We start from the raw sequence: 23886 nt of genomic DNA, 5'->3' as shown, positions 1-23886 counted from the left end.
ACCAGGTACGTGGTATTGAGAACATGACGTCTGCGTAGTAGGGATCGATAGATCGATAAGTACGTTTTGGAATTTGAGAGTTATTGAATGACGCATTCGATTCGGTACTGAAGGAAGATTAGCACCGAAGACGTAGGCTTGGGTCTTATCTATCGTGGATCACGGGTTGGGTGTGGATCTGAAGAGAAAGTGTATCTGGGATTAGTAGTACAAGCGTTTCGTTTTACCGGAGAATTTTTTTTTTAAATGTGCGGTGTGTACACATTTATGTCGTCAAATATAATCTCCTATTATGGTTTATGGGTGGGGGGAAATTCGAACTTGAGCACTTTGAATGGATTTTTTTAAATTTACGCTATTATTTTTTTTCACGGTGACGATTTATCGAAAGTCATACGCCCTGTAGAATCAATATTAGGTTTTACTTTTTAAACTGTAAACTGATTTGTTTTCAAGTTTAGGAATCTTGAGCTTAAAATGTCCTATAAATGGTGCTAGGAAATCAGATAATTAATAATATAATGGAAGTTGTAGAATTAGTAAGGTGCGCTCCCTTTATGTAATTATTATTCTTGCATTTTTTTAATGTTTACAATAATATATTACTTAAGATGGTGTAGTGTTTGTGTCTAGAGGTGTGCCACACCATCACCACCTCAACACCGCCTGGAGTTTTTACATATTTACCCCGGTGTATTGTTTAAAGTCTACTCCATGTCGCTTGTTTGATTTAAGCAGCATTGCCTTTTAATTACTTTTTCGATTTCAGGGGACGTAATCTAATCACTCTTCAAGGCTTAACTCCCCCTTGAAGTACCACTCCCATTGTCAATATCCGTCAACAAAATCCGGTACGCCAGGACAACAACGTTGACCGGACACGCGAGTCAACTCTCAATATTTAGACACACGTAAAACAGACGAGCCCACTTATCCTTTTCGTTGTATTTGTTTTGCTGGCATTCAGATAATACACCAGGATAGGATTTGCTGATTTCCTCTTGACCGCGAACAAAAAGACAATGGTGGGACTCGCACTGTCAACGACTTGACAGATCACGTGACGAAGAAAGAGAATCCGTTTGTTTCTTCAGCCAAGATGTAATGGAGAAATGTGGCAACTAGGATCAGCCTCAGGGCGTGCTAACAGAGCACTCTTCACTTTTCAAGGTTCTTCCCTCCTTCGGTTTAACCCGATTAGAGATTTCAATACGAGGGGTGTAGACAGTTGAGTTAATCCCTGCTCTACTTAATTATTGAATCCTTGCTCTACTTAATTCTTTAATCCCTGCTCTACTTATTTATTCAGTGATCATCTCACTCAAGTCACTGGTTGTTTTATTTCTGACAGCCAAACTTTTATAATTAATGTCAGTTTAGTTAGTAGATTCTAAGCTATACAGATCAGAAGCGTCGCGAGGCGGTGGCGGGGGGTGCAGACCGCACCGGGCAACATAATTTAGGGGGGGGGGGGTGACACCATGTAGAAAAGTTGCGAAATATATGGAACAAATATGCTTTTTGCCAGTTCAATTAATGATTAATTAGAGCTAATCCACCTATATTAGTAACTGACTATAGATAACCCTCTTTACTATTAACTTTACACACTTTAAAACTATCACCCGAGGGGGGTCGGTGTAACACCTACTACAAAATTCACTGAGGAAAAAAGGTTTTGTTGGAGTATTTTAAATCACTGATATCAATCAACAACCGGGAGGGGGTGACACAAAAATATAATAATTTACGATGAAAAAGACGCTTTTTCCTAATGAATTTAATTCGTGGATTAATATAATGCGCGCACAAATTGACGCCATTAGGCAAAAAGGAAGGGTGTGACACTAATTGCAACTATATTATAGGCCTATGTAGACCTTATATATATATATATATATATATATATATATATATATATATATATATATATATATATATATATATATATATATATATATATATATATATATATATATATATATATATATAATAATTTTGAATCAAGATGCACAAGCATGTTAACCTAAGTATATCACGAATACATTTTCGTCATTAGGTGTTGAAATGATATAAAGCCTTCGATAACAAATATTGAAACACACTGATAATGACGGCCAGTAGCAGTTTAAAAAGCAAATACTTTTGCACTGTTGTTTAACATTATTTATTCAATTTATTTCCTGCTCAATGCTTCTCTCTGTATCAGTATTAAATAGATATCTGAAAATCGATCCACTGAACGAAAAAGGTGTTCTTTGTATTTTGTTTCCTCAACAAAAACCCAAATCGGTCTGCGCTGCATTACGTCGATCGACTTAAAATCGATTATATAACAAAAATAAACTTAAAAGCCAAAATATTTTTATCCCCGTGTTTCTAACTTTAGCACACGAAGCCGATGACTTGGGTGAACGGTGGAGAAAACATAATCCACGCATTGAATTTACTAAATGTCCGAATCTCTAATAGAATACAGTTTATATGCGATTTATTTTCTGAGAAATTGTCTAATACACAATTACAATAACTGTTCAATGCGAAGAAAGTTGTTCATGATTTCTTTACGGACATTTCTTTACAGAAATGAAAACTATTTTTAGAGTGAATATTCATTCTGTTTAAATTAGTTGAATGTAGGAGTGACGGGGGGAGTGGCGTCAGCACTAATTGGCTTCTGCCTCTATGTCAGCTTGCTTCACTCAAGAGAGTGGGGGAGGGGGGGGGGGGGGGGAGATTGGTCACTTGGAGCCGCACCCTACTGAGGTCGTTTTAAGAAAATATGAATTTAAGAAAAAAAATTGATTTAAATAAACTTGCTAAAAATGTTTAAAATTTTCTAGTCTGTGAACCTAATAACAAAACCCACGGCTATACAGTAAAAGGGCCGCGCACATTGGAACAGTAACAGTTATACATTGGATGATCTACATATATTATTACTGCGGCAGTTATACACTTGATGAGCCACATACATTATTACTGCGGTGGTTCGACATCCGATGAGCCACATACATTATTACTGCGCCAGTTATACATTCAATGAGCCACATACATCATTACTGTTACAGTTATACATTCGATGAGCCACACACATTATTACTAAGGTGGTTCGACATCCGATGAGCCACATACACTATTACTGCGCCAGTTATACATTCAATGAGCCACATACATCATTACTGTTACAGTTATACATTCGATGAGCCACACACATTATTACTAAGGTGGTTCGAAATCCGATGAGCCACATATATTATTAATGCTTCAGTTATACAATAAATGAGCGATACATAGCTTCAGGGCCGTGGAATGCCAAAACATGGTGCTACACCAAAATAACTTCGAGTCCTAAAATGTACAAATACAAATCCAACATAGTTTTTAACTTTTTTTTTTTCAAACATCTGTTCAATGAGAAACTACTAAAGCCGGAATAAAAATAAAATTTAAACATGGGTTCTATAAAAATAATGTCTTGAAACGGAATTTCCAGAAAAATGAATTACAACCCATATATTTTATAACAGATACCGACATAAACTGTTTTACTTAGTGGATCATAAGACACCTGGATTTGTATCGATATCCAATCAATAGAGCCATTCACCGATACCGGTCAGAAAGGCCAACTCCGGTGTACAGTAAATCTAGACGTTTGCTATATTATAGACATTTCCTAGACATTTTTACGAGCAGGTAACTCCACTAACAGACGTCATATTGCCAGCTGTTATGGGCCAATATGAGTGTTTATAGCGAGTTGGTTTTGTTTTATATGTGGATATGACGGTTGTTATTAACAGATAAATGTCGTATTGTGACATTTATGATGGTTTATAAGGTTTGAAAAATGTGGTAAAAATGATGTTGTAAATCTGTTTTTCTCACGGGGTTCGATCGTACGTTTGGGTTAGAAAATCTGAGTTGTGTTATGTGTTAGTTGTCGCGATCATTAATTGTTAAAATATGTATGTGAGTCTGCAGTATAATTGGTACATACACAGGGTGATGGAGGGTGTGAAAGTTAAATTTATAGATGGTGATAGGGGTAGAAATTAATTTAATAGAAAGAGTTAGAGGTAAAGTTAATTTCATAGATAGGGCTAGTGATAAAGTTAATTTTATAGACAGGGTTAAGGGTAAAGTTAATTTTATAGATAGCGATACGGGTAAAGTTAATTTAGTAGATAGGGTTGGGATAAAGATAATTTGATAGATAGGGCTAGGGGTAAAGTTAATTTTGTACATTACATAGAGCTAAGGACAAAGTGGACTTCATAGGCAAGGCTAGGGGTGTAGTAGATTTCATAGACAGGGTTAGGGGTGAAGTAGATTTCATAGACAGGGCTAGGGTTAAAGTTAATTTAATAGATAGGGTTAGGGATAACGTTAATTTTATAGGTAGGGATAGGGATAAAGTTAATTTTGTAGATAGGGGTAGGGGTAAAGTTAATGACCTAGATAAGACTGATTACGAAGTGCCTCAAGTTAGCCCGGACACAATGAACACGTCATCCCAGCCGACGTTTTAAAAAAACACAAACTCTACTTCACCTGGCCTTGTGGTGTGAAGTGGGACTGTACCTTTTGTATGTCTTTAACGACAGGTGATACAGCTTTGCGTGTCTACACTCCCAAACACGGGGATGTCGAGTCGTTGCGTCATTGACTCTCACGTGTCCCATTTCGCCCATAAGTGTCTGGTGACTCCAAGGGATTATCTCGCTAATACTTTATGAAGCTTATCCGGTTTAGCTAAAGTTATAGGACTGCAGGGTTAAGTATGGGGTAGTAGGGGGGGAGGGGTGTAATTTGATGACGTCGTGATTCTCACATTTTATTAAGGTGCAGACGATCAGGGCTTGACGTCATCAATGTCTGGAATTTACGATGCTGTGGAGACGGACTGTCTGATGTCTTACGTCTTGTTGGTCAGTTCAGGGATGACGCTCCGTCTCCAGAAACAGACAGGGGGGGTGGGAATGAGGGGGGGGGTGGTGGTCTAGCACGTGGTTCCGAACACAGAACCACACCCACAATAAACGGACACGTCGCTGTAACGTAACACAAAGAGCCCTTGTTCCAGACCGGACCCGTCCGTAAAGACAGAGGAAGTAGAGTTCACCTGTTTCTATAACCGTCGCATCTGCCCACCTTGTCTTACCCCCCACGACCTGCCATGTCACGCCCTATTTAGTGTTGGGTGGACCCCATGGGCATTCAGGTTTGACAATTACGGATTTTACTGCTTAACCCTCTCCCCCCCCCCCCCCCCCTCCAACCTTCCAACCCTCACCCAACTATCCCTTTTATAATCAAGTAAAAGTAAATTATTAAATTTTAGAAAAAGTGGTAAAAACGATATAAGCGTATCTGTTCATTTCAGATGTACCATGTAATTCTAACTAAGCATTGATAAAATAATAAAAATGATAATAGTAATAATAAATAGACCATTATTTAAAAAAAAAAAAGAATATTTTAGCGAAATTAAAACCCAGCGCTTTGTCGCGCAACCTCCCAGACTGTAAAACCATTAACATCCGTCTGGCTGATTAATATTCATCCACTGGGGATTAAGGCTGATTTCTTGTTCAACTCTGACCCTTTGATCGTCAAAATGGACTCGTCCATTCCGAAGTCAACAGTGGGCGATTGTTTTATTTCGCCTTCTATCTGATTGGCGGAAGGGGTGAAAACGTGCTTTGGCCCCTATAGGTGTTTTTCTTTCTATTCTATTTTTAACAATCGTGACGGGAACACCACGCGATCTAATCGGTTTTCTATTTCTGGAAGAATGTATCAGCCCATGAGGTCATTTTCCCGTTACCCACAATGCCTTTCGTGTTGATGATTACGTGTGATAAAGAAAAAGAATAGAATTGAAAGTATTGTTCTTATAACGGGCCGCCGCGGACAAGATTATATCCATTCATGTAGAGGGAGAAGGGGGTTGGGGGTGGGGGGGGGAGGGAGGGGGTCTTTGTAGATCTTCACATTTAGCTCAAGAGACTGACAAGGCAATGAAGTGTGACGGAGAAATTTCGAAAATTGGAATCAATATTTTCGTCTGGGCGATTGACGGCTAGGTGATGTTTTGTATGTCTGTCTGTCTGTCGTCTGATCAGATGCTTCCGGCATACGATTGATGACGGACGCTGTCTGGTGTAGACAGACCAACGGATGAAAGGAGTGTCCATTGGGGTGTCGGGGTGATTATTAGGGTCAGACGACAGAACGATGGGTGTGGTCGAAACGATGTTGTAGTGGACGGGGGGCATGTTTGCATCATAAAATTTAGACCCGACAGACATCGGAGTTAAAATGTCTTTGATCCGGTGTCTGCGTGGAAGAAAAGGACCCGCCTGTATCATATTGAGTCGTCTATGTTTTCCCCAACTTATGTCAGGTACCTATTAAAACTGAGTGAACACATTGATTTAGACGCCTTATACAACAAGAAAGTCAGGCTTAAAATTTACAGTGAGCTTTAATTTATTTTCTGTATACCTTGCGTCGGGTACTTATTTGAGCTGAGTAAACTCAGAGACGACCTTCAAACCTTCAAAGAGGATAAGACATACTTATCATATTTATACTCAGCCGTTAATCTATTACTCTTTGTGCAAGGTACCTATTTAAACTGAGTGAACTCAAGGACGACCTTCGGACCCACGACAAAAGACATAGTTATCATATTTATTCTCAGTCGTTAATATATTCACGAATCTCTATAACTTGTGCAAGGTACCTATTTAAACTGGTTGAACTCAAGGACGTCCTTCATACTAAAGAGAAAAAGACAGATTTATCTTATATACACCAAGCCGTTAATCTATTCATCTCTATAGCGTGTGCAAGGTACCCATTTAAACTGAGTGAACTCAAGGACGACCTTCATACCAAAGAGAAGAAGACAGACATACCGTATTTAAATTAATGCGTTAATCTATTCCTTTCTATAACGGTTCGGAGGGGATTATCGGATTATATTTAATTGCCCATATCACTATCAAAGAAGTCTTAAGAAAGATTTTTCTAGGCCTTGGGCGCAGATACTTGTGTAGGTGGGAAGACTGCGAGGGACGGGGACGGCGGGGTGAGGGAAGAGACAGACGGGGGACAGTTCAAGTCGACATAGACGTAAGGTACTAGTTAAATTTTTAATCCTGCTAAGCTTCATAGAGCCATCAAGACACTTACTTTTAATGTTAAAAATCTGACGTCTGAAATAAAAAAAAATTAAGAAATAAAGAAATTAATTATGCCAGGTTAATTAGACGAATACACGATTTCTTAATTGCACTTCGTCACAGAACAGATAACCATATAAGTAGACTCTACTATCTGCATACCATAAACACTTAACACACACTGGTAAAAGTGTCTATTTTCTATATAAATTCTTTTCGTTTAGGGGAGGGGGGGGGGTAGACGATCTTCGCCCCCTTCCCTCCTCCCCCAAAGGGATGCCAGGAAGAAACTCTGAATACGTTATGCTAAACGCGTTAAAAAATGTAAAGCAAGTATAAAACTCGTCGATACTTTCCTTCAAATTAACACTATTCAGAAAATATATTATGTCTGTTTTGTATATTCCAAATTCAAAATATTGACATATCTTATACACCTGGGGCAGCCCACGCTAATTTCACAGTACACCTAGCCTATAGAATACTTGGTTAAACTTTAGAAAGAGACTAGATATAATTGTTAAGTTAAGCGTTGAATCTTCCGTTCAGTGGTCTTGAAAAGATATACGAAACAGTTTTATCAGTTGTTACAAAAGTTTGGGAAACGGTGAAGTGGTTTTTGGATCACGTGTTCTGGAACTATGCTGTACAGACCTTTGTATTTTGTTTTAGGTTTAATTAAAAAGCGGTTTAGCGCTAGACTGCTAACCCGAAAGTCTCGTGTTCGAATCCGGGTTTTAGTCAGTAGAACGTCCCAGAGTCCACCCAGCTCTGATGGGTACCTAACTCACGTTAGGGAAACGTAAAACCGGCTGGGCATAGTCCTGACCACACTATTCTCTTCATATGCCGAGGTCATTGAAACAGATAAGTTACAAGCTTGAGTAGTCAACACAGCATGAGGGACGAGCAACATAAGTGTAGGCATTATTAACTGAAACAGTCTTTTATACTCTCACCCACTCTCCATCTTCTAGATACGAGCAGTGTTTCTTCCAGGCATCTCTTTGGGTGGATCACCCTCCCCCGAAGATTTGCCATATCGACTTGTATTAATATCATTTTGTAAAAAAAATAGGCAAAATCGTCTTGCAATTAACAAATAAACAAAATCTGTTTTTCATGTTTTCCTGTCATTTATATAATCAGTTTAAATAGAAGGTCAATGGGGTCGTTCAAACTATCAATTTTAGAATCCTTGTCTTGAGCAGTTAAGAAGTATAACTACTCCGATTGAAATTCTTTATATAGGCAAAAGCTGTTATTTTAAAATCAAAAACATTATGGTAATGACTGTGACGGCATTCCGATTGACTGAACTGTTCGATGTTTTTTTTTTTTTTATATTGACGCTAGTCTCAAAAAACAGATCTTCAATTGGAATGCCGCGTCATGATTTGTCATTGAGCAGATGTAAAGGTGTATGTTGGGAAGTGTATGTGGCCGCGAAACTGCGTGTGTGTGAGTATATGGAACTGTGTGTATGTGACTGAGTGTAGTTATGCATGAGAATGTGTGTGTGCATGTGTGTGTGTGAAACTGCCTGTGTGAGTCTATCGAACTGCGTCTGTGATACTTAGTGTAGGTAAGCCATCTATGAAAATGTGTGTGTTTGCGAAAGTGCGTGTATGAGTCTATGGAACTCTGTGTATGTGTTTATTTAGGTGTGTGTCTCTACACTCCGTGAGAATGTGTTTTGACATTTGCTGTAGAGAGAAGTTCCTGAAGTTAAAATGTTTATTTCGCCTGTTGTAGTATCAGAATAGTTGAAAGGGGGTTTATAAGAAACAAGAGGGAACCCTCAATTTAATAAAAATTAGTTGTAGTTTTTTTTTTTTTAAACTAAGTTATGTTTCGATAAAAAGTTTCGCGTTGAATAACGTTGTAGCCTCGTTTTTAAAATAGTACGAAATGGCCTTGAACTTTTTTAAATGTTAGATAATTCTAATCATAAATTTAAATAAAGACGCAACAGCCCATAAAACTAATCTAATCGCTCCCTTACTCAATTTTTTCGCCTAGACGTGAAGTACCCACCCTACCCCCACCCCCGAGCATCCCCGCCCATTTGCAAAGGGATTAAAACTTGTGTGAGAAACAGCACGCTTGACTGAGCAACAAGTACAGGAGATTCGCAGCCGTGGTCCATGTGGTCAAACACTGACCACGTGCTATCACACACACACACACATACACACACACACACACACACACGCTGACCACTCTAAACCTCAAGCCAAGTTGCGAGATTCTTCACCCAGTCGTCACTCTACCCTTACGAGTCTGCCTAGTTTGAGAGAAAGGGGACGGAGAGAGGGGGGGGGGGTGGGTACCGTCATTGTAACGCCGTCCATTGTAAGAGGGGGAAGATCAAACCCTGGGGCCGACGACCAAGGAGAGGTTTATTGGTCAATTCACACTGACCAGCGAAAAAAATAAGGGGAAAAACTTTTAAACCCGAGGAGCTCTAGATTAAAAATACGGACAAGGGCCAGTGCGCAGAGATGCTCCTATCACTGGGCATGCGCAGTCAACGTCAAGGTCGTGTTGGACGTTACGTCAAGGAAGAAACGTTAGAATTTGTGGATCCCCCCCCCCCACTCCCCCCATTTGTTGACTTGGAATTGACTTTACGATAACTAACCCTAATACTAAAGCTAACCCTCTGTTGAACGAAGTAACAAGTTTAACAAGAAAGATCATCAAGTTTAAATGTTGTTTCAAGCGCTATGTATATTTTTTCCCTGGGAACGCTAACGTAAAACTGGTCCTACACCTAACCTATAACCTTAATCAATACCCAAAAAAGTATTATGGCTTAATTAAGCCAACATGCGAATACCAACCTCAAGCAATAGGCGTACAATTATACATATGCACTGTTTCTTATATGCACTGTTTCTTTTCGGCACCTCTAAAGCTAGAGGGGGCGATGCCCCCCCCCTCATCTGGAATACGTTTCCCCCATACATCCCAGGAAGAAAAATGTTTGAAAGAAACCCTCTTCAGCAGAATTCAGTCAGATTGTTCTGCTATTTAAAAAAACGTTGTTTTTTACTTTTACCTAGGTTTAACATTTTAAAGCCCCTTAAATACCAGACTAATACCTAAAGGTTTCCCCACCCTCCGCTTATCTGATCCTCTATAACGGAAAAGTAAACACAAATTATATTACTATATTTGAATTATATTTTGCTTGTCGGCTATCTGCCTCGATCTGGTAACCGCAGCCTTAATTCCAAAAGTTAAACAAATAATAAGTTTAATTTATCTTCGCGCAGTTTGATTTCAATTCACTCTTATATAAACCACGCAAATCGGGCGTACTTTTGCCAATAAAAGAGGCGTTAAAAATACATTCAATGAAAGAAATTGAAACCAATGAAGCGGAAACGTCGAATCTTAAATTTTGTTTTCACTCTAAAGATTATTGATTGTATGTAGAGTGGGGGGAGTTTTGATTATGGGGTAGGGGTCGGTGAGCAGGGGTTGGGTGGGGGGGGGGGGTCAGCACGGGGACAGGCACATGTTTTCGGCCATGCAACCAACCACCCACAAAATTGGCTCGGTAGATCGCTGGTTCCGGTCGACTGGTGCCAGACCCCGAGAAATAACACAGGAACCGGATCAATATTAAAGATCCATGCTAATCTCGAAGCAGACATTTAAATATGCTAATAAGTTAGAGATTATTTGCTTAGGTTGTTTTTTTTTTAATCGGCGATCGGTATTTGACAAATAAAAGCAGTAAAGTTCAGTAAAATTTGTCATGTGTTGTAGTTCTAACACACTTGAAAGTCATGTTTTATTGTCAACCCGCGTGTTTTAGTACCAGCACATTTAAATACACGTGTTTTAATTCAAGCACACTTAAATACATGTGTTTTAATTCAAGCACACTTAAATACATGTGTTTTAATTCAAGCATACTTAAATACACGTGTTTTAATTCAAGCACACTTTAATACATGTGTTTTAATTCAAGCACACTTAAATACATGTGTTTAAGTTCAAGCACACTTAAATGCATGTGTTTTAACTCAAGCACACTTAAATACGTGTGTTTTAATTCAAGCACGCTTGAATATATATATATTAGTTCATGCACACTTAAACATATGTGTTTTAGTTCAAAGTTCAAGCATACTTAAAATTAAATACATGTGTTTTAGTAGCTGCACACTTAAATACATGTGTTTTAGTTCAAGGTTACTTAAATACTCGTGTTTTAATGTCAAAACATGTAAATTCATCTTTTCAAGAAAGCAACACCTTGATAAAAAAAAAATCAATGCCGCATTCTCAATGTCGTGCTTATAAGTGCATGACCTTGTTTGTCTTTTTACGTTCGTGTGATTTTCTAACCCCCCCCCCCCCTCCCACATTCCCATGCACTCAAACAAACATGTCCCCTCCAATCCAATGGTATACTTCTAATATCAAAAATGCACGTAAGCCACATCAAAATAAAGGTATAAACGTCATCCCCGGGTGTATATTGGCAGCGTCGACCCAGCTACTCAGACTTCAGCAATGTCTCACGGCATTTCAGTGTTCACTAACCCTTCTATTTAGAACTAGTCGTCATGTTGGGAACAGGACACAATATTTTAGGGGTAGAATGTCAAGGCTTTTACTCAACTTATTATAACTTAGGCCGTCTATAATTAACTATATATATATATATATATAGGTATATATATATATATATACCTATATATATATATATACCTATATATATATATATATATATATATATATATATATATATATATATATATATATATATAGTAAAGTCACGAGGATGGGGCGGTCCGCAGAGGGTGACTTTATTTAGTTTGGGGGGGGGGGGGTGACACCAAATAAAAAAAAAAGGAAAATTTACTCTAAAAATAAAAAAAAAATGTTTTATCCAGTCAAAATCATGTAAAAGTAATGGAGAGGGGTGACTCAAAATAAAATAAAAATGCAAAATTGTTGGAGAGTGGGTGGGGTGTGACCCTCAGTATTCGCACCCGGTAACACCCGACCTTGTGACGCCACTGTCGCAAATGCACTTTCAAATATCTCTTGACGCCCTGGAAACGTAAGAACTTTTTAGTAAGCCGAGGTTACACCAAATACTCGAGAGGATTAAATCTAAAATGTATTCTCGTATTGTGTAATTGGACACCGGTGCAGTTAAAGATCAACAAAACAATCACATGACTTGGTCATACAAGAATGCATATATCATGCAAGCATTAAATTTAGATCACGGACGAAGCAAGGAGGGTCGGGGAGGGGGGGGGGGGTGAGAAATATCGTTACTCGAACCGTCACCTAAAATGGAAACGATACGTTTAAACCTGACCGCTCTTCACCCCGACGATTCGATAACGCGCAACAGCCAATCGCCGCGTCGCGTTGGGGGTCAAGTAATAACTACTTCCACGCGCCGGCCAATGAGCGATCAGAGATTTGCATGAAACGCAGACGTGTTCGTTCGTGCTAGCCGAATAGAAAAACAAAAACACAGTTACGCACATAGATCGATAGCTCAATCAGCTGCGTAGTACTAACTGGTTGTGAGAGTAAGACTGGGCAGAGATCTTTGGGACGCTTTATTCTTTGGTTTATGTCAATCGGGAGAAATAGGTCAAAATTAGTGTTGATCTATATTTAACTTGTCCCTTGCAAGTTTGACCTAATTCTTTTGAAGCTTGCATACTGCATCTAAGGAGGTTGCACTGTGTTTAATTACCTTTAGGTCTATAAAAATCAATGTGAATGTAAATAGTATGTGTTTCTGGGTGTGTGTGTGGGGGGGGGGGTGCCCAATTACCTCTATGAACATTTTCTTTATAAAATATAATCCTCTTTAAATAAAATACAGGCCACATGTTTAGGACCTAGGGCTATTTAAAGTAATTCTAGTTATAACTAGTCTAGGATTTATGACATGTTTTGATACTTTTTTCTCTTTCTCTCAAGTTTTTTTTAATACAAGGAACTATTATTAGTAAGCTATAGAAATACATGCAAGATAACAACATTGGATACGGCCTAGAAATATCAATCTAGATCTAAGTCGTAAATAAACTAGCAGTCCGTAACTTTTATGTTCACCCTTTAGGCCCTTGTTACCGAGTACTTTTGACGAATTATCAAAAGTCATAGTAAATGTTGATTTAAAAAATACTAAACATCTGCGTTCAAGTAATATTTACGGTTTGATTTAGATTAAAGCAGGGATAGGTGCAGAGTTTCTTCCAGGCATCTCTTCGGGGGGGGGGGGGCTAAGCCCCCCCCCCCCCCCCGAACGAAATTAAAATTCGTATAATTTATATAGAAAATATATACTTTTAACAGTGTCCGCCCCGCCCCCCCCCCCCCCCGAAGAAAGTCTACCGCCCCCCGAAAATTTCAAGTGCCCCCCCCCCCCCCGGAGAAAAAAGTCTGGAAGAAACACTTGATAGGTGATGGGGGATTAAAGGATTAAACACTACGATCCTTAAATTTTGTTCGTTCCAACATTTAGACAATTCACCCACCGCCTTCTTTCTAGATTCATTAAAGAAAATAAATGCATACAATAAAGTTTAATTCAAGCTCACATATAGATTAAACTAATCATTAATGCCAATTATTGCATAAGCTAAAATGAAATGTTTTCTTCTTAATTAATTACGTTTGCATAATAGACATTTCGAACAAAAAATACATTTAAAAAAAACCCATTGCTAACAATAAATAGTCAACATGTCAAGACAGAACTAGCTGTTCCCAGTGCAGATAAAGCCTACTCACTGAAGCTACACGGACACACGGACTTATCAGCACTCAAAAATCATCAGCCATCGCTTCCTGCTCACTATCAATATCAAGAATGTTTTCACAAAATAACAAAACGTGGTTTTTTTTTAAATACTTTAAAAGCGCTGACGTTGTCGAATCAAAGCCACCCCCCCCCCCCCCCGAGAATGATGGTTAATTTTAGATTAAAACCTATGCAGCATGTGGCTGTGGTTAGTAAAACGAGCAACAACAACAAATAAAAATATGACGTTTTAATTACGACAAGCAATGTTTCTTCCAGACTTTTGGGGGGGGGGGGCGGACACTGGTAAAAGTAAAAGTTTTCCATACAATATACTAAAATACATTTTTTCGTTCTGGAGCAACCACCCCCCTCCCCCCCCCCCCCCTCGGAAGAGATGATTGGAAGAAACTCTCGACAAGCCTGCAATCTTGTAAGTTTCCGTCTCTCACTGTAAAGAATTCATGGCCTATTTTTGAAATTAAAAAAAAAAACCAGACTAGGCTAGACCATAGGGGCAGTGTTTCTTTCAGGCCTCTATTGGGGAGCGAGGGGGGATGCCCAAACCCCTGGACGAAAAAGGAATTTAAATACTAAATATATACCCAGGGTCCGTCCCGTCCCCCTCCGGAAATATTTCAGTTCCCCCCACCCCACCCCGAAAGTTCCAAGTCCGTCCCCCTACCCCCTTCCCCCAGTTTCAAGTGCCCCCTCCCTCCGGAGATAAATGTTTAATACAATTTTAAACATAGCACCACTAAAAAAAACAACCTTAGTGTTAAAGCATTCAAGAGAATATTCTATATGGCCTAATCAATCCGCTCCATAAAGCAGAGGAACAAACATTAGTGTACACCGCTACACAGATGTGTAAATGGGGGCACTGGTAGACCTACACTAGCCTATCAATGTTTAACGGGAAATACAAAACAGCTTTCAGCTTTACAACATTTAGACAAACCGAAAGTGAAAACCAATAGACTTAAAATTTTCTGTAATATTTTAAATTTTAGATTCCTACTAACCAGAATGTTTATCTAAAATTTATCTTTTTTTTTTAAAGAAGTTGTTCAGAAATGGTGTTTTTTTTTTTTTTTTTTTTTTTTTTTTTGTTTTTTTTTTTTTTTAAAAGATGAGAGGAGGCTTTACTACTCTAGCTATACTCTTCTATACTAGCGAGTCTATAGTATGTAACATTAGATAATAGAATAATAGCATAGACTTCTAGAAAGCCGCCTGGACTTATTTAATATTTTGTTATAAAGGTAGAGAAAAATACATTTAAAATATTTATTGTATTAGAAAAGTTCCCATAAACACGTGTTTTACGCCTTAAAAAAGTATTAAACGTTAAAATCGCATCAGTTGCATGAGCATTACTATATATTAAACCCCGCCCAATTGTTGCTTTTATCCTTATTGAACAGCATCCTGCTGATGGGGTGGGATTTATCGGACGAATCAGAATCTGAGACACCGTTTCATTCATGGCTAAATCTACTACTACACGCAGAGAATTTCATTCAGCGGTGACCTATTTTCTCCTTGTCGCCTTACAGCTGATTGGTTCCTCACTGCACTAAAAATAGAAGAGTATTTTTTTTTCCTTTCTGTTAAACAGATGTTTTAAATGTTCGTCCATCGTTTTGTTTGATTTATACGTCTACTAAAAACAATAAATCATTACTACTTGCCTGTTTATTACGAAATTTAAAAATATATTTTGATCAATGTTAGATTCGAGCTGATAGCAAATTAATAGATCTAGATCTTGTCGTTTTTTAAAAAAAAATATTATTTGGGCAGTAGGTTAACATTGCATACAATTATTATATGATGGTCTCTAGACTCTAGTCTAATCTAGCCTAGGCCTACATTATCAAAAGCAAACACATAATTTAGAAAATGTAAAATATTTTTTTTAACTTAAAAAAAAAAATTTAAAACTCAAAACAAATAGAGATGATACAACGTTTTAAATCGATTTTCATATATTTTTTTAAAAAGCTTAATAAATCAAGTAATGGTAGGCCTAAGCCATATCGCTGTATTCTCACAGCTCTAGATCTAGATTCTAGGCCTATTCGCCAATGTCGATGTTATTTCAAAATGGATGCTTGAATTAGTTGAATCCTAGAGTTAGTTTAGTAAGACTAAGTTTATGACTATGCATAGGCCTAAGATCTAGTTATTGGCAATACGATTACATTAGTGTTTCTAAAAGGGTCCGAACATATATTCAATAAAAAAATTAAGCTTTTGAAATTATCAGTTCACGTATGCAATTATTGTACCGTTATAAAAGGGTTGACGCTCTCTTTTTTTCAGACTGTATTACTGTTGAAGATAGCGTTGAAGTAGGTCTGATTTTAAGTTTCACATGGTCCCCTGCTCTACATCACACTGCTTCATAATAACAGCAACCTTAATACAGACTGTGGTGTGAAATCGACTGAGCCATTCGTAGCTAAAGTAACTTTTCTGTGTAATCTAGATCTAGATCTAATGCCTGGCGATTATACGTAGACCTAGGTGCCACGCGGTTTGTGGGGGAAAAGTAGTAGGCATAGATTCCAAGATAAGGTGTGAGGGTCAGGGTATGATAATGGCCATGTATTAGGGATAAATATGTTAAAGTATCACACTCGTCCAAACTGCATTGGCCCTTTGTCTTGTTTGAAAAATAACGGTTCGTGTATTTTCCATGCTTTATCACTATCTCTCTATCTCTTGCATACAATTGGAATGAATGTGCCATTTAAATTATACTGTGATGAAAATATTGATTTCATCCGATAAGTTTTAAAACAGTGTTAAAAAATATGTAGATCTCTAATTCAAGCAGAAATCTGCAGTTTACCCCAGAGAGCTAGGCCTAACACTGAGCAGCTGTGAGGTGGAGTTACTTTGACAAGCCCTCTCTCTCACCAAACGCTCAGCCAGCGACGACCACCCAGTAAAAAAAGCGCGACAGATAGCTTAAGCAAGAAAGAAAATGATATTTAAGCAAAATAGCAGGCTTTTTATTGAATTTAAGTTAATTAATTTGTTTTAATTAAGATTTTGCTTTTAGAGCAACCAAAAAATGAGCATGCACAATTGTATTTTGATGAAAAAATCGTAACATTTTGCAAGAGTTGTAAATTTTCTCCCATCTTTGTTGTTACTGCGCATGCGCGTTTTCAATGTATAGGGCTCGTATATAAAAGGCCTCTCTCGCCCATCGACATTACTACATTAAGAGCTAAGCCTCTAAATAGTCGTCTTTAACTATAATTCTTTGGCCAGAACTTGATCAACATCATCTACCTCATATTTATTCGTAGTCCTAGACTACTTGGAGTAATATTCTGTTTTATTTCTGGAGTTTTCGTGTAATTCGCTTGTGAAACTTCGACAAACATGGAGCATTTTTCTCTTGTGTGTTGTGAGACAGACATCAGTGGGAAACCTCAAAGAGCTATCCAGGACCCCGTATTACTGAATGACAAAAGAGTACTGGCAAATTTGCTATCAACTGAGGATAAATATCTTCCACATACATGTTACTTTAATTGTGTTCAAACTGATATTCAACCGTATATGAGGAAAATGGTAACAGAATGGATGGCTGAGGTAAATCACTTACCATTTTACTCAGGCTTTTTTACTTACATAATTTCATGTGTCCCATCCTATAATTTATTGCAGTCGTATTGCCACATCACCATTTATTTTCTATCACATGGCCAGCTTCTCGTCTACCATATGGCTATTTTAAGCTCATATTATTATTTGTACACGAATCTCACTTAAAAAAGAATATGTAGATTAATTTACCACACCTTTTTAATAGTTCGGGAAAATGTAGATTGCCGGCTACCAATATGGCCGGCCAGCTGAAGACCTTGAAATTCCAGACGGGCTGCATGCATAGCTGCAACATTTTGATACCGGTTTTGCAGAAACGGCAAAACTAATGGCACCAAATCTAAGTGCAATGAATGTACTTTGCGAATATGTAGACATTATGATTTTCGGCCATCAAATAAAAACTTGGCAGCTGTTACAGTGAAGGTGTCTAAGAAGACTGTCTGGCCTTTTTTTTTAGGTGTCTGTCTCGCTCTCCAAATGAATGAAAAAAGTCATGATTTTAGAAAATAAAAAAAATCAATTTTCAGATTCACTAGATTTTAGATCTAGATCTAGACTTTAGATCTAGAATCTAGATTTATTTAGAAAATCTAATCAAGTCTAGTGTTAGGCCCTAGCTAGATCTAGATCTAGATTGATTTTAATTGATTTTAGAACAATATACTTAATACTTAACATACTAACAACATACTAAACAAATTTGTTACAGAATCATGTTATGTAATTATTAAGTAATTCTAGAATGACTGTAGATTTAGATTTTCATGTAGATTCCACGTGTTAATTATTAATATAAATTCAAGAAGTAGGCTACTTATCAATAATTAGGCCTGTGAAATAATTTTTTATTTTATTTTTTAACAGGTATGTTCAGAGCAAAGAATGGAAGAGGAGGTTTTCCCATTAAGTGTAAATTATTTGGACAGATTTCTGTGCATAAAGGATATTAAGAGGACTCGCTTGCAGCTCTTAGGTGCAGCGTGCATGTTTCTTGCTTCCAAATTAAAAGAGACAACACCAATTAGTGGAGAACAACTGGTCATGTACACCGACAATTCTATAACACTGGAGGAATTAACGGTACATACCTTTCTATTAACATACAGATTCAGTTGAATGATTTGCCTATTTTAGCAAAGGCTTTTCTCAAATTTTAGCCTTCCTGAATCAGTGCCTCTGGCCACATGATCAAGTATTTTTTTTAACTTACATATTTAACAAATTTTTTTTTACCTTGCCTTCAAGATTTATCATAATCAAAAGGACATCTGTGCTACTTATCTTTAAAATGTACTGCAGATCTTAAAAATAGATTACATGTTAGATTATAATGAGTTAACTAGAAAAATCCATGGGAAAATAACAGAACATGCACTCATGTGGAGACACTGTAAGTGGGGGAGGGGGAGGTAACTGTGGGAAGCAGTCAGTGACAGGTTTACCTTACCCTGACCTATGTGCCTGGTGATTCTAGACAACCTGCTTAACCTCAGCTAGACAGCCAGTTTGTGTGACATAATGAAATCTGGCATCTGGTTACAAATAATTGTTCAGCCATGATTTTAAAAAAAAATTATATGAAATTTTTTTCTGATATATAAAAGTAAAACATGTTTTTCATTCACAAAAAAAATAATCCTTTATTATGTTAAAAGAAACCTTGCACTAAGCATTAAATTTTTTTTTTCTTCACAGGATATGGAGTCACAAATCTTACACCTTCTCAAGTGGGACCTGTCTGCCATTGTGCCAAATGATTTTCTAGACCATGTTCTGCACAGAATGAACTTTAACAAATCTATCTTGGCCACTGTTAAGAAACAGGCTCAGACTTTTGCAGCAGTTTGTGCTACAGGTGACTTAGACTTTCTATTTCTTTAATGTTCTTCTTTCTTTATTAGTGTTCCAACAAAATAGATTTTTTTCCTTTACAAAAATTCCCTTTTTTATGTTGGACATATTATTCATTTTAAAATATGGCATACGTTTGTTCATTATGATCAAAGGCTAGTGTTGCACAACACATGATCAAGTCCATTCTTCACATATTTATGTGATTTCTTCATGCTTGTTTAAAAAATATACTGTGCAAGGTTTCTTTGTAAAAGCGCAGATAAGTGGAGCGAACTAACATTGTTCACATACCAATGCATGATGGTTGCAGGCTGCACCTTTTAACATTTGCTTACTGCCTCTGTGTTTATTTGTCTACATATTTAACTTGTCCTGTTAAAGTTTACTGAGTCAAACTTTTTTTTTTTAAACAATTTTTTTTTCTTTCACTTTCAGACTGCAAATTTATGCTGACTCCTCCGTCCATGATAGCCTGTGCTGCAATCGGCACTGCTTTTAGAAATTTAAATTATCAGAGTGGTACAGAATTGTTGAACCTGCACAAAATCACTGGCAATGATAAGGTGATTGCAATTATTATTTTTTTTTAACTGACCTGGATTTTTATAGTTTACAATAATTCAAATTTGAACATTGTTGATAAATTTTTAATAAAGATTTAATTTTTGAATTTCAGGATTTGATTAGAGATTGCATGGAACAAGTTGAGCAGACTATTCAGAACTGCATGTCCACACACTCCCAACAAAACCAGACCCCAACCAAACAAGATTCTCATAAGCAGGAGCAGCCCACAACACCCACAGATGTCAGAGAGATCAACATCATGGCAGTGAATACAGTGCATCAAGCTGTGCCCGTCACCTTTGGATAATAAGACGGCTTGCGGATTCACTGTTTTCTCAACTACGAAAGGTCCTTTGATGCACGCTCGTATCTGCGTTACCACACACCCTCGACCAACCTCTTGTTATGCCAGGTTGTCATGTGGTTATATCTGCATTCTGTTGCTGTCACTCAAGAGAAAAAAAAACTTTCCTTCAGTGTAAAAAAAAATCGTGCAGTGAAAATCATTGGTTATCCACCATGCAGACTTTATTGAAAAAAAAGATTTGCTGATCATAAACTTGTGTACTTGTTAAAAATTTTGGCTTCATTGGAAAACTAAAGGTAAAAATTTCAATGGTCGATTTTTAAACAAAAGTTGTTTTTTTTAAAGGCTACTATAAATACTAAGTTTCAATCGTCTTCCGTGAAGATATTACATTTTATGTTGTGTTGTACTAGCCTGTTCTGTTGACTAAGTTCTTAAGCAGAATGTAAACATAATTTTTTTAAATATAAAAAAAAAACCTTTAAAAAAACTTGTAATTAAAAAATGTAAAAAAAAAATTGAAATACAAAAAAAAGAAACAATTGCCAAATAAGTTTAATGTAGTATTTGTACAAAAATAAAATAGTAAAACAAAATAGACATTAGTTTAGTCGTAGAAAGCCACATGTAATCCATTTAACAATGTAAGACTTGACAAGAATCTTATCTTGGGAAAAACTCCCTGACATCAATGTGTTCATTCATACAACGAACTAAGTTATTCAAGCATAGGATTCATCAGTTAGATTATTTAATGTAGGCCTACTTAATGACATAGCTGCTTATCATTATTTATGCCGAGCGATCTTTGTATAGTTTTTAATTTATGCGCTACATGTGTTCAGAAGGTATTTATAATTAAAAAAAAAACACTTTGTAAACTCCCATTTTTTTTCCTTGTGTAATTGATTTGTTTGTGATACTCTATGAGTATATTTGAATGTTGAATGAGTTTTACGTCTGTCAAAGAAGCTACTAAAAAAAAACCTTGCATATATAGTGTATATATGAAAAAGCTTGGATGGATTTTTGTGGGGTGGGGGGTGCACAATTTTCATGAGACATTTACTTGAGGTCCTGGGAGGTCTAACAGATGTGATACAATACCCAACAATACCCTACAACTTCCCAGGACTTATCCATCTGTGATGAGGCCTTCGTTTTTGGGCCGTTATTTTTTAATGTTACTTGAGAAACTAGTGTTAACTTGTGTTCACATGTCCCTTTTTATATAAAAAAAAAACGTTTTTTTTTTTTTCAATATTAAAGAAGCTCTGTTAAGTGTTCTGCTGCGACCTTTGTCATATAAATGAACTATCGGTATAGTGGCTTGTTACGGTGTTAGTTGGCTACGCGAATGAAATCTCTTATTGATATGGTTTTTTTTTAAAATTGTTTAATCACGGGACCAAGGTTTTTAATTTTTGTACATGAGTGTCACTTAAGTATCATATGTCTCATTTGTGTTGTGCTGATTCTGTTTAAAACCCATCAGTCCTGAGGATATTGAAACTTCACATCAAGGAGCATTTTTTTTTTAATGTTGAGTTGTACATTCAACTGTTCGGTATAGTGAGGTACAACTTTTTGTCGACAATTTGTTCATAAAAATTTAATGTATATTTTTTTTAATGATGTTTTAATGTTAAAAAAAAACCTTTTGTGTAATGGATCATTTAGGTGACTGATGAATCATTAGTATGATCTTGTTATAAGAATATTCTCATTTGGATTACTTGATCAATGCTTGCAGTCTTATGTGTGGTCTCAGTATTGCAAGATGGATGTATGAATTGATCTATAACCAGATGTATCAATTTTTTTACACAACCAAATTTTTTTTTTTTTGAAAACTTAACAATGCAACCTGTCAGTTGATTACCTCTTATCTTTATTTTACTCTTAGTTTTGGTTGAAGATGTTATTTATGTGTATGGGAGTCTACCCATCTCAGGTTGATAAATATTTTTTTTTTTAATGCCTGTCATTGTATACCTCAGTTTAGATAAAAAAAAAGCTTAGTGGGATGTGAGGGTGTTAGTCCCTTGGTTAGTTCAGATCCAGTACTGACTTATAAAAAAAATAATTGGGAAATTATTTTGAAAATTTTCTCCCCCTTCACACAACTTAGAAATACAAATCTTACAAAAAATTGCCTTAGTATCTTGATGAATTGGGTCTTTCAATGCTATCCAGTTTAAAAGCTGTGATATTGTCGAGCGGGGGTGACACTGCTTTCTTACTTCCAAGCTATCCATAGGGCTAGTCAAAATCCTGAAAATATTAACAATAATAATAATTCTAGAATGTCAATTTGTTTTTGTAAACTTATAAATATTAAGAATCTGTTTTTTTTTTCTTGCTACATTGGTCGTTTAGTTGTGCAATGAGTTGCCTGGCTTGTTATCCATAGAAGTTGAGTCCGGAGGGGACCGGCATTTTTGTGATACTGTAATTATAAGGCAGACCCTCCCGACTTTATTTTTCTTCAGATAACAAGTCCGATAAATACTTTTTTTCCATGTAATTTGTTACATTGATACCAAAGGCTAAAATAATACACAAAAAAAGCTACACACCAGGAAGAAGGTAACATGTGTTAACACAATGGTGAGTGGGAACACACCCAGACTGCTGATGTTAGGAGCTGTTGGTAGTTGAATCCCTCAGGCCTTAGTCTCCTGATTAAACCAGTGTTGATTTACATGGTTTAAATTTTTATAAGTTAAGCTTTGTTTTTTTGGAAAATCTTATTCCCATTTTTTTGATTCATCTGCGAAACAAAACATACCAGTATAATTCTTTGGCCTTAATGGTGTTTACTTTTTTTTTTTCTAAACAAAATAATCGTTTTGTATATTGTGTATATAATGTTATAAAAATAAAATAAAAAATAAAATTGAATAAAGTTTTCTTTGAAAAATTGTTAAAAATCTGGCTTTGTTTTGTGTGTGTTGTATTTGCAATGCTAGTTTGAAACATAAAAACTGAATGCTTTAGGTGGTGAAGGCATCTATGTCTACATTGTAGTATACTCATGGCAACATGTCAAATACATGTATCTGGGCTAAAATGCTGTCACAACATGTAGGTTGGTGACTGGCAAGTTTTGCTCTAGCAGTTTCGCTTGATTGTCGCATTGTTTTAATGGTGTTCCTTTTACATTTTACATAGCTAGGCAGATCTGCATACCACTTATAAAAACACGATTCTTTATGTCGCAATCTGGTCGATCATCGGTATTTGTCTGGGGACAGATTCTTCACATTCCTAGAAAGAACTTTTGAATGGTTTAAAGATAATCGACCTAGAAATATTGTACATTTTATGAGCTACAACGAACTTTATTATTTAACAGGTAAAAATTTAAAACTGAACTAGAAGTTTATCAACATCTGAATTTCCCGTGAAATCTGTTCACTCCCTGTGACCCAAGACAATGTATCGTCGCCGCATTATAATGCCCAGTGAGCCAAATCATCTTGCATAGCCAATGTACAGATATAGAGCACATGTTTAACAAACGCAGC

The 23886-nt window shown here is 36.7% G+C and overlaps 1 protein-coding gene across 1 annotated transcript; it reads left to right on the top strand.

Moving 5' to 3' along the window:
• Positions 1-17208: 17208 nt before the first annotated feature.
• Positions 17209-23282, top strand: LOC131932917 (G1/S-specific cyclin-D2). Its single transcript, XM_059289811.1, has 5 exons — positions 17209-17610; positions 18493-18708; positions 19324-19483; positions 19918-20045; positions 20159-23282. Exons 1-5 carry the CDS (start codon positions 17398-17400, stop codon positions 20354-20356), a joined length of 915 nt encoding a protein of 304 aa, XP_059145794.1. The 5' UTR covers positions 17209-17397; the 3' UTR covers positions 20357-23282.
• The last annotated feature ends 604 nt before the right edge of the window (positions 23283-23886 follow it).

Source organism: Physella acuta, unplaced genomic scaffold (genome assembly GCF_028476545.2).
Source record: "Physella acuta isolate Inbredline_101_S28 unplaced genomic scaffold, ASM2847654v3 ptg002317l, whole genome shotgun sequence".
Taxonomy (NCBI): Eukaryota; Metazoa; Mollusca; class Gastropoda; family Physidae; genus Physella; species Physella acuta.
Note: the sequence above shows the minus strand (reverse complement) of the source record. Positions and strands in the feature narration are given on the sequence as shown.